The sequence below is a fragment of the Thermothielavioides terrestris genome, chromosome 2, assembly GCF_000226115.1.
Source record: "Thermothielavioides terrestris NRRL 8126 chromosome 2, complete sequence".
NCBI lineage: Eukaryota > Fungi > Ascomycota > Sordariomycetes > Sordariales > Chaetomiaceae > Thermothielavioides > Thermothielavioides terrestris.
Window position 1 is genome coordinate 4,350,107 of NC_016458.1, and position 17,607 is coordinate 4,367,713.

At 37.7% G+C, this 17,607-nt stretch overlaps 1 protein-coding gene across 1 annotated transcript; it reads right to left on the reverse strand.

Annotated features, from left to right (window-relative positions):
• Positions 1–16,029: 16,029 nt before the first annotated feature.
• Positions 16,030–17,214, reverse strand: THITE_2113763 (uncharacterized protein). The gene is made up of 2 exons (XM_003652314.1): positions 16,616–17,214; positions 16,030–16,536 (listed from the first exon to the last, which is right to left on the reverse strand). The coding sequence occupies exons 1-2, from the start codon at positions 16,819–16,821 to the stop codon at positions 16,437–16,439; spliced, it is 306 nt and encodes a 101-aa protein (XP_003652362.1). The 5' UTR covers positions 16,822–17,214; the 3' UTR covers positions 16,030–16,436.
• Between the last annotated feature and the right edge of the window lie 393 nt (positions 17,215–17,607).

Sequence of the window (17,607 nt, forward strand, 5' to 3'; positions counted from 1 at the left end):
TATTATTGACCTAGACACCGAGCTTGCTATAGAAGCTAAGATACTTGGCCTTCCTATATAGCCTACCTAGGGTACTGCCTATTAAGCGATCTAGGATCACTATCTTTAGATATAGTATACTACGCTATAAACCTAGAAGGTAGCTGATCTTAATACCCGTAGCTAGGAGCCTTAGTCAACTGAGCCTACTAAGGAGAAGATCCACTACAAGTTCCTCAAGCTATATAAGACATTCTTAAAATCTATTATCGACACTACAATGTTCTATATAGTCAATAAGCTCTATACGATAATCAACGTATCTATTAGTGACCGCTACGCCTATACTATATATAATATTATAGAGGCTAAGAACATCACTAGTACCTATAGGTTTATCTAGACGCTATATAAGATTATTGTACTCTCCAATAGCGCTACCTTTACTACGTTTACTAAAAAGTATATAGCTATACTTGCTAGAGGTAGCTAGAGCGGTATAAGCCTAGGACTTAGATTCTTAAGTATATTTTAGTCCTCTACTATACAAAGGCAGCTAATATTGCTATAGTCACCGATACAATAGTAGTCACTACATTCCTCAAGACTATATAGAAGCGCCTAGATCCTAAGTGGGTAACCTATATATTAAAGGACATTAGCGTAGCTAAGAAGCTTAGTAGAAAAGGACTAACTCTCCTTAACTTAGCTCTCTTACTTAAAGCAATCCTCTAGGCTAAAGCGGTAGTCTATCCGAAGCCTAGAACCTACCCTATGCTTCTAGGAGTATAGAACAATTAGAAGAGTGGTTAAAAGCGTAAGAAAAACCGTAATTGCCTATATATACTAAAGACTTATCGCTATTAGTAGCTTCCCTTAGAGTGTTGGCAACTTTGGTATACTCTAATAGAGGAATTCCTAAATAGTGTAACGCTTCTAAGCGATATAGTAAACGAAGTACGTTAACAATTTGCTAAAGAGCGTTAGAACGACCTTTAGATAGAGCTTTAAAAGCTTGATTAAAAGATCTAAAACATATTGTTAAACGCTAAGGCTATTAGTTCTAATAGTAGTATAGGTCTCTTATTTCTAAGAGCGCTCTAGGTATATATTGTCATCGATCTAACAATTGTAAATAAGCTCAAAGAAGCGTATAGTATATTTATCTCTCTCGAGTTTAGCTTATATCTGCTTAGCAAGTATATTCTATTTAACAACTGTAGAGCAGTTAATCTTATTAATGATAAGGCTCTCCTTATCTCTAGTATATTTATTAAGATAAGCGGTAAAACTATTGAGGCTAGCACTATATCCTTCTCTATCTCTGGCTATAGCAAATGGATTATTAAGAACGTTTTAAACAACGTATATAGCTTGAATACTAAGGACCTTGTTATAGACAACGTTGCTATTGTAGAAGGCTTTTATATTAATATTGTCTCTAAGAGACACCTCTAAACGTAGAGCGCTTAGTACTATAGTCTAGATTATATACTACGTTAAGGAACATTGGAAAAGAGTATTATACTTAGGCAACTAGTTAAGAAGTTCAATTTAACCTTCTTATAATACAACGCTCTTTCCTTCTACTCTAATGCTTTTAGAGCGCTCTTTAGAAGCTTTGATAGACTTATAACTATAAATGCTATAGTTGTAAAGAACTTTAGGAGGGGCAGGCCCTCGAAGGACCTACTCCTAGAAAGAGAAGACCTAGCTACTCTCTAGTATATTAGAACTAGTTATCTGAGTTTAGAGGCACTAGAACATTTCGTTTTAAACGCTAGAGGTATATAGATTCGTAAGCCTTATAAGCTAGAATATAAGATATATATATAGGTATATGTAAAATAGGTTATTTCGCGCTACGCACTATCGAGGCTGTTACTACGCCTATTTTAGAGGGTCTCTTAGGACCTGTTCGATTTTCTAAGAGCACTTAACAGCTCGAACTGGCTACTAGTTTTTAAAGACGAGTATAGTAGGAAGCTTTTCGCAACTTCTCTTATATATAAAATATACAACAGTGTATACAATAAGCTTATTCGCTTTAAACGCTAGGTGAAATGCCAATTTAGGTTGCCTATTTGCAAGATTAGGTAGGATAGCAACACTAGTGTTATCAATATCAAAGGATACACTATATATAGGCTCTAGGCGTAGAAGTAGGGTATCGATTTAGAGATTACACCTTTGGATACTAAGGAGCCTAATGGCAGTTCCAAATATATAGGTAAGGAACTTATTACCAAGAGCATCGCAATGCTTATAGGCGCTAGACTTCCTTAGAACCTATAGCTAGAATCGACGGTTATAGCTACGTACTTATATAGCATTAGCCTAAGTTATACTTATAACTATTGCTCGTCGAACGAGGTACTCAACTCTTAGTTTAAGCATTGGTTCTACTAGTATTAGCCTAGTCTAGCATATATACTAACTACTAATTTACGCCTAAACTAGGGCGGCATTTATATATATAGCTACTGAATATACTTACTAACAAAGGAGTATAAAAAGGGGATTGAGAAGCGTACTAGGAAGGTTAAACCTAGAGCTATATTAGGTATCTTATTGGATATAGGGCGTCTAACATTTACTATATTTAGGTACTGAAACTTAGGAAAGTTATTACAACGTATAATATAACTTTTAATAAACGTACATTCTATTAGGAGAGCAAAAAGCAGCTTAATACTTAATTAGTAGTAGTCGCTAAAAAGGTTGTTAAGCTTATTGAACTTTCTATAGAGCCTTAGGATACTAAGACAATGCTATTTAGAGTTATAGATACCTATAAAGACTCTATAACAGTTCCTAGCTCTCTAGGATATCTAGGGGGTATAGCTAAATAGGAACTAGAAAGGTAGGCTCCTCTCTACTCTCTATCCTATCTAAGGGGTACGAAAGTACTTGAGTATCGTAGCTAGAGTTTAGGTAAGGAGTCTACTAGTGGTCTTTATACTCTAGAACCAACTTTAGAACTACGTTAGAAACGTCTAGACGTATCTAGAGAAAGCGGCCCCCCTACTAATTATAGTACTAACAATGATAGTAGAATAGTAGGAACTGTATTATTAGAGGCCTCTAATACAGTTATTGGAGACGCTAATAGTAGCGTCGCTAATAATATAGCTAGGAGTACTAGCTAAGGCAGTATAATAGCAAGTGCTACTATAGTCGATACTCCTAGTAGTAATAAGGAGGTCGACTACCCTAGCGATTAGCTAGAGGCTCTAGACAACTAGGAAGACGCTTTAAACTATAGTTCTTAGCCTAATTTTAGAATATCTATAGCCTAGCTAATAAGAGAAAAGCGCAAGTATATACGTAAGACTTATAGACTATCTATTTATTAGTTAAGATAGATCTATAGATAGTCTCCTAGCAGTAGTATAGGTGGAAATAGCGGTCTAGTGTACTTTGTAGCCCCTATATACTATAAAGAGGGCATTAACGTACTAGATTAGTATATATAGCATTCGTTTAGCTACACATTTTTAGATAACCCTATAAATGCTCTATAGAAGGGCAACAATATCTAGTACTATATACTATATATAGTTTCTATAGTAGTAGTCTACTAATATTGTAATGAATATTCTAGGGCAATGCTAAGTAGGCTTAGAGTACATTTCAACGACCTTACTAAACTTCCTAAGCGCTAGAAGGATCTTATCAACTACTCTCAAGGGCATAAGTTTATAAAAGTGGCTAAGGAAAAGATTCGTAATCTCATTAATAGAAAGATATAGTGTAAAATATAGTATAAGACCTTTAAGGGGAGACCACTGCCTCTAAAGTAGGTTTTCGTCTATAAGTTCGATTAGAATAGCAACCTCGAGAAGTATAAGTTACGTATATATGTATATAGGGATCTTTAGGAGCTTACTACTTTGTAAAGCACTTATATAGCTATACTCGTAGCGCACTTATTCTGTATAATAATGGCTATTGCTATATAATTTAATCTTGAGGTCAAGTAGTTGAACGTAGTATAGGCGTTCTTAAACGCCGACCTACCTAAGAGTGTTGTCTACAAGATGCCTAAGGGGTTTGAAGAGCCTAGATTTCTTACAGAACTGTAGAGAGCTCTATACAGCTTATAAGAGTCTCTGTTGCTCTAGTACTAAGAGTTCTCTAGTGTACTTCGGAAGCTTGGCTTTATAGCTTTGTCTAAGGAACTATGCTTATTCTTTAACTGCCAATAGCATATACTTGTGCTATTCTATATAGATGACTATCTAGTCTTCTACTACAGAGACTATATAGAAGAGGCTTAGAAGATTATTAATACTCTGAAAGCGAAGTACAAAGTATATAAGAAGGGGGATATAGCTTAGTTTCTGTGACGGCACAGCACGCTAACCACCGTTATATAACTTGCGCACAGACCTATCACGTGATCACACACTTACGTAACCTCTTAAGTTGGTGGATTTGCAAGATTCGACTCGACTTCTAGATTAGGAAGGAGGAGTTGACTTGCCAATAAGGAAAAACGCGCTAATAAGGCGAACTACGTCTTGCCCTACAACGTATAGACTCTGTAGCCCCACTGCAAATTGTAGCCCCACTGCAAATTGTCTATATATACTACCTAAGGTATTTAAGCACTGTTTTCCACCTATATATTAATAGTTTCCCCTTCTCTCCTTAGATTTAAAGTCTTTGTTAATTAAGGACCAATTTAGCTATAAGTCATCTAGCACTTGTTTTACCTTACTATAACATTACTTTAAGTCTTACTACTATAGGCCTACGAAGGCGATACAATATCCAATATAGCCTTTCCCAATAGGACTAGTTTAGTTGGCTAGGGAACCTGAATCTCTAATAGAACCTTCGACTTGCTAACAGTGTAGTACAATAGGTTAGCTAGGAACCAATTGGCACTAAGGACAAACCGTTAAGTATACAATAGATTATTAATAGCGAAGCAACCTCCAATCGACTAGCAGTAAGCAATACGATCACTTTGTTAAGGCGATTCAACTATATTAATCAACAAAAGAAGTCCTAAAAGAGGCACAATTCTATAATAGCTTGTAAAATAGAAAATGTAGGTTATACTCCTAGGCCCGCTAAATAAGGCTAGAACACTTAGAAGATTAATTTAATAGACCTCTATAAGTTTAACGTAGGAGGTAACAGAGGTACCTAAATTCGATCGAAGATTAGCGATTTAACTCTGTTTAGCTCTTAAACTTATATAACTACTAACTTAATTAAGGAACACAAGCTTATAAACCTTGTTCCTAAGTTTTTTAATTGAATTAGCTAAATTAAGTATTTAGCTAAAGAATAGAAAGCAGATTTAATTAAGCGTTATATAAGACTTAAGAACAAGTATATCGCTATTACTTATTTCCTTTAGGATAATAAACCGATTGCTTCTAAGGAAGTCCAACTGTTGAGTATCAAATAGATCAATTAGTTATAAGGCGACGATCTTATTAAGATGATCTAATCGATCATTGTATAGCGTAATATAGCAATTAGGTAAGCTATAGCCCTACGAGTTACCTATAATGTACTAGCCAATTCGATAGCAGTGCTACTTATAAGAGTTTAGTAGTTTAAGTAGAAATAAGGCAATATCCCCGACCCTAAAGAACTTTCTGCTTTATATGCCTAAGTCGAGGTACTCTTATATAATAAGATAGTACTTAAAGACGAGAGGACGGAGCTCTTTAAGAAGATTGCTAATATAGTTGATCTATAGGGCTAAACCGTACCCTTGACCTAAACTAAACCAATGTAAATCAAGTTATATTTAGAGTTATATAACCTTAATCATCTAATTCCAACGACTAAAAAGACTCTTAAACCTATAGCCTATATAAAAACTACAAAGATTACTAACTCTAAGAAGTTTATCGATAGCAAAGACTTAAAGTATTTAGTATAGAAAGTAGCTATACTTTAGAAGATCAAAGGGAACTATAAATTATTCTTAACAGAGGATATAAAATTTAGGTATACAATGTCCTTTATTAGTAGCGAAGCAATAGAGGCTCTTATACCCTATTTAGGAGAAGGTGTAGCAGAACCGATTACTAATCTTAATAAGTTTTTCAACTTCCTAGACAGATTCTATACTAATCCTACCAAGCTCTACTATATAAAGAACGATTTTATAGCCCTAAAGATAGGATCTACGTTCTACTATAAGTTCTTTACTAAATTTGTCTACCTTACTACTAAGTCTAAGAAACCTAAGAATAAGTAGAAGGAGGAGTTCTATACCTAACTCTCTTAGAGCCTCTATTTTTAAATAGTAAGAGATCTAGTTGATCTAGGTATTAGCTTCGACGACTTTATTTGCCTTAGTTACTAGTTCTTTCTACTCTAGGAGATAGCTAAAAAGGATCAGAAGGACAGAAAGTCCAATTCACTAGGATCTAGACAACTAAGCAGAGGACTAGGTCCTATAAAGAAGAAAGAAAAGACCCTTTAGCCGGATAGCTCTAGTAGAGGCAAGGCCAAATCGAGATCTCTAGGGCTCTTTTAGAAGGAGCGTAATACCCTAAAAGAGGAGGGCAAGTGCTTCTATTACTAGGAGACTAGCTATATAAAGGTGTAATACCTAAAACGTATTACAACTATAATTAAAAAAATAGAGGTAGACCTAGAAAAAATAATGAACTTAGCTAAAGAAAATAAGACTAAGACTATCGACTTAGGAAACTAAGAGCCTTAGAGAAAGTAGACTCTAGCTTAGGGCTAGATATTAGGTTAGCGGTTACCTAAGTAGACCTTTAGTAGCTTATAGGCGGTTAGAGTCTCTCTTTCCCTTATATATTAGCTGTTAATAGAACTAGTATTACTATTACTATATTCATTAACTCTAGAGTAAACGGATATACCTTCTTTAATTGAACTTACTAAAGTAAATCGCTAAGAAACTTAGTATTAAAGGAATACTACTTAAGACTCTAATCTCTATAAAGGACTTCTAGGGCTAGTCTATAGACCTTATCGACTTAATCCTAAGATTCGACCTCTAGATTAATAAAAGAATATAGAGGGACACTCTATTCCTAGCCCTTAATATAGGAAAGGAGTATTAGCTATTATTAGGCTAATAGTAGCTCATTTACTATTATATTCTACTAGATGCCTATTGATATCGATTGATCTAGTCTAAAGATAAACTATATAATCTAGAATAGAATTATATCCTTGAGATTCCTTACAACTCCTTCGTTTCTAAGGCCCTAAACCCTAAACACTAGAAGGATACTAAGTAGAGAGACTAAGCGATAGAGTACTAAGATCAACGTTAGAAGGCTTAACGGTAGCTACGAATACTAAAGCGTAGAGAAACACTCTCTAAACCTTCATTTAACGAATTCTACTAATTGGTATAACCTACTAAAGATCTAAGAATATTTTAATTAGTATAACCTAAGGTAGACCTAGGATTATACTAATTAATATAGTTCGAAGTCTCTAGAATATATACTAATAGGAGTAATCTTATCGAACCCCCTAAGAAGCCCCCTTAGAAGGTATCGTCTAGAGGTGTATAGGACGATAGCCTCTAGAAGATAGACTAGGCACTGAAGGGCAAGAAATTTATTTCCCTAAAAACCTATACTCGATCTATAATATCTAAAGAAGAAAAGGAATAGACCGCCTCCTAGGTAGAAGAGGGCAAGCAACTATAGATTCTAAAAGACCTAATCAAGGTCGTAGTTATCTCTACTATAGCCTTTGACAAAATGTTCCTTAAGGGAAACCAATAGGAGAGTTCTACACTAGGATTCATTACGATTGTCTAGATCAACTAAGCTATTGAGGCTAGGAAGACTAGTAAACTCCTCGACAACGAGGACGAAGAGGTCTAAAGCTAAGTCGAGGAAGCGATTGCGGAGTACCCTTACTTTGCTAAATTTGTCGACGTATTCTCGAAAAAGGAATCCAACGAGATGCTACCAAGGTACGAATACAACTATAAGATTGAACTTACTAGACCGCTACCCTAGCGAGTAAGCCCCCTATACTCCTATACCCTCGACTAGCTAGAGACTATAAAAAAGTACCTAGTTAAAAACCTATAGAAGGGTTTTATCGAGCTAAATACCATCTTATATAGCTCCTCTATACTCTTCGCTATTAAAGAAGATAGGACCTAGAGATTTTACATCGACTATCGAGCTTTAAATAAGGTTACTATTAAAGACTACTACCTATTACCCTATATTAATGAAACCCTATAACAATTAGGAAACACTAAAATCTTTACTAAGATCAACATCTAGTACACCTTCTACCGAATTCGACTTGCCTTTGGAAGCGAAGACCTAACGACCTTCTAAACCTACTATAGTCAATTCTACTATAAGGTTTTGCCGTTTAGCCTATATAATAGGCTTACTACCTTCTAGTGATTTGTCAATTCCTAGTTCTTCGAGTACCTCGACGTATTTATAACCGCTTATATCGATAACCTAATTATCTACTTTTAGAACAAGGAAAAACATTGTAAATATATATAGCTTATCTTCTAAAAACTATATAAAGCAAGTCTCTAAATAAACATTAAGAAATACGAATTCTATACTACTAAAACTAAGTTCCTTAGGTTCATTGTCAATATTAAAGGCGTTTAAGTAGACCTAAAGAAAATCGAGACAGTAGTTTCTTAGAACCGACCTACTACTATACAAGGAGTATAACCCTTCTTTAGATTCTACAACTTTTATTGCCAATTTATCTATAAATATAGAAGGATTATATACTTTCTATAGCGTTTAATCGTCAAAGGAAAACTATTTAAGTAGACTAAAGAGTATAAAGAAGCCTTCTAAGAACTTAAGAAGCGAATAACCAACACTCTACTCTTTAAATACTACGACTCTACTAGAGAGAACTAAATCAAAGTCGACGTATCTAGCGGAGTCGTAGCTAGAGTTTTCTAGTAGAAGTACAATGATAGTTGGTACTCTATTATATTCTTCTTAAAAACGATGTCTAGACTAGAAAGCAATTACCCTATCTACGATAAGGAGCTCCTTACTATTGTATATACCGTTAAAGAATAGTACCTAATGTTACTTAGCCTCTAGTAGTAGTTCGATATCTTATCTAACTACTATATATTGCAATACTTTATATAGAAGAGGCTACTCAATATACAATAAGCTAGATAGGCCAAGCTCCTCTCCGCCCTAGATTTTCAAATCGTCTACCGACCTAGAAGGCAGAACGCCATTGCCAATGCCCTATCCTATAAAGCTGAAGAACTTGCTACCTAGAAGGAAGTCTAAGAAGCTTACTATACTTAGATAGTCCTCCCTAAGAGCAAGCTAGACCTATAGATCCTAGAGGAACTGGAGTTGCCGCCTAAGGAGCCTACTAAGTGCGACTTACAGTATATAATCTATTAAATCGAAGCTGACGAATCTGAGCTATCCCGCCTACGGCGACTCGAAGGATACGAACTAGTAGATACTATTCTTAAAGTGAACTAGGAGAGCGAAGCCCTAGAGAGTTTCTAGGAACTTGCCTACTAGAATAATACTAACTAGACCCTAAGCGACAATGGCCTTCTACTAAAAGGAGATAGGCTAACAGTTCTCCTAGATAGTTACCTATGAACCTACCTATTAGCTAAGATCTATAACTAGATCTCTATAGCCTACCTAGGTAGGAACAAGATACAAAAGTTAGTCTAGAGACAATACTTCTAGCTAGGGTAAATAGAAGATATCAATAGGTTCGTCTAGAATTGCTAGACCTACCAACGTTCTTATATACTTTGCGATAAGCTACTAGGCCTCCTTAAGCCCTTAGAAGTCCCTATAAAACCTTGGTAGCACATTACTATAGACTTCTATACAATGCTCTAGGACAAGTTGGGCTACGACTAAGTCTTTATTGTAGTAGACCGCTTAGGGAAGTGTAGCTACTCGCTCCCCTACTATAAGACTACTACTGCTAAAGAGATAGCGTAACTCTACTACTAGCACATTTAACGTACTTATAGAGCCCTAGAATCGATTACTTTGGACTAAGGACCTTAGTTTATCTTAGTATTCTAAGACAAGTTCTATAAGATCCTTGGAATTAACCTATATCTCTCTTCCTTAGAATACCCTTAGACGGATAGATAGACTAAAATTATAAATCAATACCTCGACTAGCGTCTACGCCCCTTCGTTAACTATTTCTAAGACAATTAGTTAAAATTACTGCCTACTATAGATTTTACTTAAGCTATTTTACTCTACTTGTCTATAGGCTTCGCCTTATTCGAGGTTAAGATTAGTATACTCCCCTAGATGACCTACGATTGGTAGAAGCGTATCTAAGAGTTTAGTAGCGCTAAAGACAAGCTTAATTACACTAAAGCCTAAGAGATACTCTCTAAAATCAATTCTACTATCCAATTTGCTAGGGAAAGTATATAGAAAGCCTAAGAAGCTTAAAAGTGGCAAGCAGATAAGCATTAGCGGCTAGAAGAATTTAAAGTTGGTTAAGAGGTCTATATTACAAAGGGCTGCTAGTAGATAAACTAACTAAGCGACAAGCTCGACTACCTAGTCGCTAGACCTTTTCTGATTATCGCTAAGAAGGGTTATTTCTATAAGCTGAAGCTACTTAAGACTTAGAAGATGTTGAGATTGGGTTATTCTAGAAGCTTTGTGGCACTATAGCTTAGAACTAGGCAGGAGAACTTAGAAGGGCTTACAGGGCCTAATAGGCCTATAGCCTTCTATAGTGGCAGTGCAGCACAGGCTAGATAAAGGACTAATATAAGCTTGCGTTACAGTGAACAGTTGTTTATATTCCACTACTGAGCGGGCATCTTCTCTCTCGCTCATATACCTACCGGCCTAAGTATAGTGTTCTACACGAGCTAGCGGGCTATAGAGCGGATTTCCTATACCTATAAAACTTATTTGGCCGGGTTTTCCTAAAAATCGGCTCGCGAGCTCGCGAACTAGCTCTAACCAATCACCGGTCCCACTGCCTCTGTAGCCCCACCTACTTTAACCCCAAATTTAAAGATCTTACCAACTCTAACCCTAAATAATATATATATAGATATATAGTCCTTTGACTAAGCTATCGATATATATAAGCTAGTCCTATTTTGGTAAAGGTTTGGTTTAGATGTAGCTGTTCAAACATATTAGGTGTAAAGTAGGTAGGAGGTGCAGGGTAGGTCGCGTAGGAGAGGTGCAGGGTAGGTCGGTTAGGAGACAGTGCAGGGTAGGTCCCTCGGGAGACAACCACCACTACGCCGGAGGTGCAGGGTAGGTGGCTCGGGGTAACCACTTTACTACAACCACCACTATAGCAGTTCTCCAACTCTATTTACATAGCCTACTGCTATAGTAGGTTTAATAGAAGATATACCAAGTGTTTACCCTAGATCGACTCCGGAGGGCACCGAATAATCCGTTACTAGGCTAGAAACCCTAGCCTAAGCCGCCAATTAAGGTAGATAGCGAATTAGAATAGCAAGTCGAAAAGATTCTTGCCTCCTAAATATTTAAAAGGAAACTCTAGTATCGCGCTTAGTAGATCGGTTAGGGCAAGGACCCTAAATAGTACAACGCTGCCAATTTTAAGAATGTACTACACCGCCTCCGGGAATTCTACAAAGAATTCCCTTACGTAGCTAGACCACCTTAGCGATTACTATAATCGCTCAAAGCCTACGAAGAGGATTACTTTGATAACGAATACCTAGATAATAACCTGCTAATACCTAAAGGACAATGCGATCCAACTCGATCTAAGAGACGTTGTACATACGTATAAACCCACTATAAGGTCGCGAGATGACATTTCATCCTAGCTCCCTTGTATACCTACCAGCCTAGATGTAGCATCTTATATAGCCTAGTAGGTTGTAGGGCAGATTTCCGAGTTCTATAGAACTTAATTGTATAAACTTTATAAAAAAATAGGCTTACAAGTCAATTCTCCTAATTCCTAATAGCTAGTAGAGGACTATAATATATCCGTTATATAGGTACAACGCTTTTTCGAGGGGGGGGTAATGTAACAGTATAGTACGCTAACCACTGTCATATAACTTGCGTATAGACCTATCACGTGACTATACACTTACGTAACCTCTTGAGTTAGTGGATTTACAAGATTCGAGTCGACTTCCAGATTAGGAAGGACAGGTTGACTTGCCGATAAGGAAAAACGCGCTAATAAGGCGAACTACGTCTTGCCCCGCAACGTATAGACTTTGTAGTCCTACTGCAAATTGTAGCCCTACTGCAAATTGTCTATACGTACTACCTAAGGTATTTAAGCACTATTTTCCACCTATATATTGATAGTTTCCCCCTCTCTCCTTAGACTTGAAGTCTTTATCAATCAAGGACCAATTTAGCTGCGAGTTATCTAGCACTTGTTTTGCCTTGCCGTGACAGTTCCTAGGCATTAGGGTAATCTACGACTATACGTAATGTAAGATCTAGCTTTACCTTAACTAGTATATTAAGAAGATTATAAAGCGTTTTAGTCTTATAGATTAAATTACCTTTCTAATTATCCCTCTCCCTATAATAGAGCTTTGTAAATTCATTAGTATAGCTACTTTAGTATAGATTAAACTGTACTAGGAGCTTGTTAGATTACTGCTCTACACTATAGTTGTACTATATATAGAAGTCGTGTTCCTAGCTTCGTTGCTCTTATACTTTCTAACGAACCCCTTAGAAATATATATCGACGTTGCAAAGTATATAATCTCCTACCTCTTTAGTATACACTTTCTCGCTATTTAGTTCAGGGGTATACTATAGGATACTGCTCCTACGTAGATTCTACTTATTATTAGGGACATATCGTATATAGATGACTCTAATATATATAGGTCATTATATAGCTACCTTATCTCTCTGTTCTATAGGCTTATTCATTAGAAGGCTATACGCTAGGATATAGTCATCACTTCGTCTATAGAGATAGAGCTCCTCGCTTTGTCCGCTATAGTATAGGAAACGATAGCGTTTAAGCGCTTCTTTAGCGATTTGCAACTTAGGTTAGATATATCTTAGACTATGTTCTATAACAATATATAGACTATTCGCCTTATAATAGGCAAGAACGAATGTATTAGTAGTCGTCTACGTTATATTGATATCTATAATATATAGCTACGTTAAAAATATATAAAGAGATCTTTCAAGGTTATATATTTACTAACTATAGAGATGCCTATAGATAGACTTACAAAGGTGTTGACTCGCTAGAAGTTTAAATATTTTAAAGAGCTCCTTAACCTATAAGATATACGTTATATAGTTTAGAAAGATAATTAGAAAGATAAAAATATAAGATATAAATAAAAATAAACTAAAAATAGGAGTATATACTAGCGTAAAATAGACTAGGGGGTACCTATATCTATAAAACAAAAAACAAAAATATAAGACTACTTACTACCCTTCTTCTTCTTAAGGGTAAGCGTAGCAAGCACTGCTATAGCTATATTATACACTAGCGTATCTAGGTCAAAGCCTAGAGTAGCTTTCTCCTTATCTTTATCCTTATCCTTGTTCTCCTCCTTGCTCTCCTCCTTCTTAGCCTTCTTAGCCTTCTTAGTAGACGTAGCCACCTTCGCTTTGCTCTTACCCTTACCCTTAGCGAGTATAGGCGTATATTCCTCGTTGTTATCGTCATTGTTATTATTAGCATCGATGTCCTTACTCTCTATAGTAAGGAGAGTATATAAAGTAGTATATAGGTTCTTCTAGTCCTACTATATATAGTTAGAACAATACTTTTCCTTTATTATTTTATTTGTTGTTACTTATAAGATTAGGCTTAGAGGCTTAACGCCCCTATATTATAGCTAAGAACTGTTTAGCGACTAGGAGAATATTGTTAGAACTGCTCTATTAGTATAGTATATCTACCAACTATACTAATACACTTATATAGGGCAGTACTTCTTGCTATATATATAGCATATACACTAGACAGCTTTACTAGGGGCCTCCTAGCACTCTCTATTGCTCTTGCTATATATAGCGGACTTAAGGTAGCCGAGGTAGGGTACCTCTCTAAGGGCATTCTTTTTCTCTTCTTCTTTCGAAGAGGAGGAGGAGAAGGGGGGCGCTATACACTTGAAGGAGGTCTTTAGCGTAGTAGGGGTCTTAGGCATAGTAGGGGTCTTGCTATAAATATTAAATATATAGATGTATATATTGTATTAGCTAGGTAATTTACGATGTACTTACTTCTTATTAACGCTAGCGCTAGACTTGAAGGGGGTAGCTAAGAGCAGGGTAGGCTTGTTCTTAGCCGTCTTAGTAGCGTAGATCTTCTTAAAGGTAGCAAGGCATATAGTAGACAGTATAGCTACTATTGTTGTTATTAATGTTGTTGTTGTTATTGCTAATGCTACTACTATTACTTATAGTCTATAGAGGAAGAGTTTAGAAAAAGGTTTAAAGCGTATTTACTATAATTATATACTTCTAGGAGTATAGCTATCGACTAGCCTATAGTACTACGGTATTGTCTATATAGCGTAAATGCAACAATAGGCGACAATGGTAAACGTATATTTAAGACGTTGGGCAATAATAGCTATAATAGCGTATACCCAAATGATTGTAACGCTTAATTGCATAATATAAACCTACAATCAAGGCGATGCAATTCGAAATATAAGTCAATAGCGCACCTAAATAAGGGATAGAAATAGACTATATAGCGCAATTAGGAAATATATACAATATAATCAATAGCGCTTATATCAATGTCAATAATAGCGCCTCTAAATATTAATAATAGAACCTTTGAATCTAACTGTATACAACGTACTACGTAGTTCGCTAACGTAGATAGCTAGACAATGCTTATACAATGGTATAGCAACACTTGTACAATAGCTACGATTGTATATAATAGCAGGATCAATACTAAAGGCTATTGTTTAATATGCTTGGCAAAGCGAGCTCCAGAGTCAGTACCCAATATATATATTCTATAGACAGCCTCTTACGAGCCTGTCTAGGGGGTATATCGCGTACTAGTGTATACGTGACTCCACTTGCTAGGCTCCTTACGCTCAGGGGGTATATATCAGCTCTGCCTACATATATATATAGACCTCGGTGCTCCTCCCACCTTGTATAAGAGGAGCACCTCCCTGAATACACATGTCTCTACATTCTGTATAGCCCTACTTCGCTGCTCTCCTCAGTATATAAGAAGGGGGAAGAATAGATTGTAGAAGAGAAAGTAGAAGCGTATATTAGATATAGGAAAAAAATATAAGAGAGTGAAGTTATATAAGAGGAGGAGTTTAAATAATAGTAGATAGAGTTAGATTATATATGATTAGTAGATATGCTTAGTACAACGTAGTTACAATATATAAATGTATAAAGTGAGGAAAGGCTAATTAGTAGCTTACTAAAGTAATATAAATAAACAACTCAAGCCTAAGTAATAAGATGGCTATAAGCAGCAAAGCCTTAGTAGGCAACTACGCTAAGCCGCTCTAATAACGAGGCAAGCGCTATATAACCTAGTAGTAAGTAGTAGCGTCTATTATAATTAGCGCTATACTAGACTTAAACTACGCTCAATATAATATTATATATACTCTAATTCAACTACCTAATAGGGTAGAGGTGATATATTATAGACTAGGCTATACCTAGGCTAGGTATATAAGGCTACGCCTAGGACTTGGGGCGGCCCTAAGACAGACCTATAGTAGGCCCGCCTCGCGCCTAAAATAACGTTGGTCTAAACCTACTTCGCAAGCACTTGAAAAACTCTATACGTAGAGACTGTAGTTTGTACTTCTCCTTTTTCCTTCCTTAAGGTAGTTAAATAGAACATCGTACACTTATTTGCAGACGCTATAAGGCTAGTACGTTATAGCTGCAAAGGATAGAGAATATCTCTATTAGCCTAAAATCTTACACTAGATACAGACTAGTGCATATACACTATCTTATCTACTTGCAACTAACTATGTTATAGAGCATTTTGTGATACTAAGTGCAATATAGCTTTCTTTAATATTTAACTAGTTAGCTAAGTAAAAATAGCGTTTAATACACTGCTTTATCGATATTAAACGTGCTTCAGTCGAACTTAGATTCCAGAGAGTGATAAGAAACAGGTGGGTAAAAGAGCCGAGTTTGGTTGGCTGTCAGCCCCTGTCAAAAAGTGGGGGCAAAACCAAACTAAAAAATAAACTAGGAGTGTCCTATAAGTTATACAGAAACAGGAACCAGCCTGGAGATAAGATGTAGGGAAAAGCTCGAACACCGGGTCCTAGTGCGCAGCCACTCAGTCCGTACCCCAACCCAACGGCCCGTTGTTCCGGAGACAGTCATTGATTGGCTGCAACTGCGGTACAGCTGGAGACAACCCATTGCATTGCGGAAAACCCAACACTGGTGCGACTTCCACTCAAGCCCTTCGCAGGAGACAGGGGCCGCCTGGCATATACCTCAGGCTTTGACGTGGCACGGCTGCTTCTGAACCCCTTTCTCGAAGTTCGCGGCAGTGAAATGCGTGGGTTCGTCAGGGTTGAAATCGTGATCAGGCATCCTAAGGTTCACGTTGTGTTAGTTGTTAGCTCCACATCCGACAAGTTCACAGGGAGGGAAGTGATTTTGGGGCGTATAACCTCATGCAAACCTCATCTGCGGTGCTGGTAATCTGCGAGCTGTCGTTTTCCACGGCCTTGAGGAACTTCGGCCCGATGACATCGACAGCAACCTGAAGTCTCTTGTACCCTTCAAGTTCCGTCGCGACCGAAACTGCGATTGTCCTATCGCCACTGAGTTTGGCATATCCGACAAATTGTCTGCTGATAACTCTCCAGGAAGACATGATGAGGATAGAAGATCGCGAGGGTCAAGAGGACACAAAGTTGATGAGTGCTGCTGCGAGGCTAGGGATGGTGTTGCACAGTTGCAGAGACGAAGGTATTGGAGCTTGGGTTGGAAGTTGAGCAGCATCATCACAGGCACATGCGGACGGTGTTATATACTTGCTTCAGTCCTGTATGTGAAGCCTCATCGGGCCAGCCATGGCCTCATCGCGAGGCACCCTCGACAGTCACGACTTGGACGTGGTGACCATGTAGCCCATGCTCCTGACCCATGCAGCCAACATCACCAACGGACCGCAGCATCGGGGATCGGGGACTGAGGTTTGGGATCCTCATCTGCCAGTCCAGTCGATCCACGAGCCGTCGCCAGAGAGGCGCCCCGAACGAGAAGGATGGCGGTGGGGGACCACCAAGGCCGCATGAACATGCAGTCACATACGGCCGTTGGATCACCGCGCCTGCAGTCAACCACTTGCAGCGAAGGGTTGGAGAAAGAGAACGGCGAATCGCCATGTACTCAAAGCAGTCACAGCAAGGGGCTGAAAATGCTGGCGAGCACCAATCTCAGATTGCGCCACGACTGCGGTAGATGGTCAATGGCGGCTGGACGCTGGACAGTGAAGCGCGCGCTTCGTAGGGTCGTTTCGGGACTGGGGTCGAGATGGTGATCTCCGACAACGAGCCACAACTCGCTTGGAGCAGCAGGCCTCCGCAGACACGGTCTTAACCGAAAACTGATTGCGCCAGTCGCTAACCGCGTGATTCGCGCGCCCCAAGCGATCAGA

Coding starts and splice junctions, on each gene's coding strand:
- THITE_2113763 (XM_003652314.1), bottom strand. CDS start 16,821: ATGTCTTCCTGGAGAGTTATCAGCAGACAATTTGTCGGATATGCCAAA. Junction 16,537..16,615: donor GCAGATGAGGTTTGCATGAG/GTTATACGCCCC, acceptor CGTGAACCTTAG/GATGCCTGATCACGATTTCA.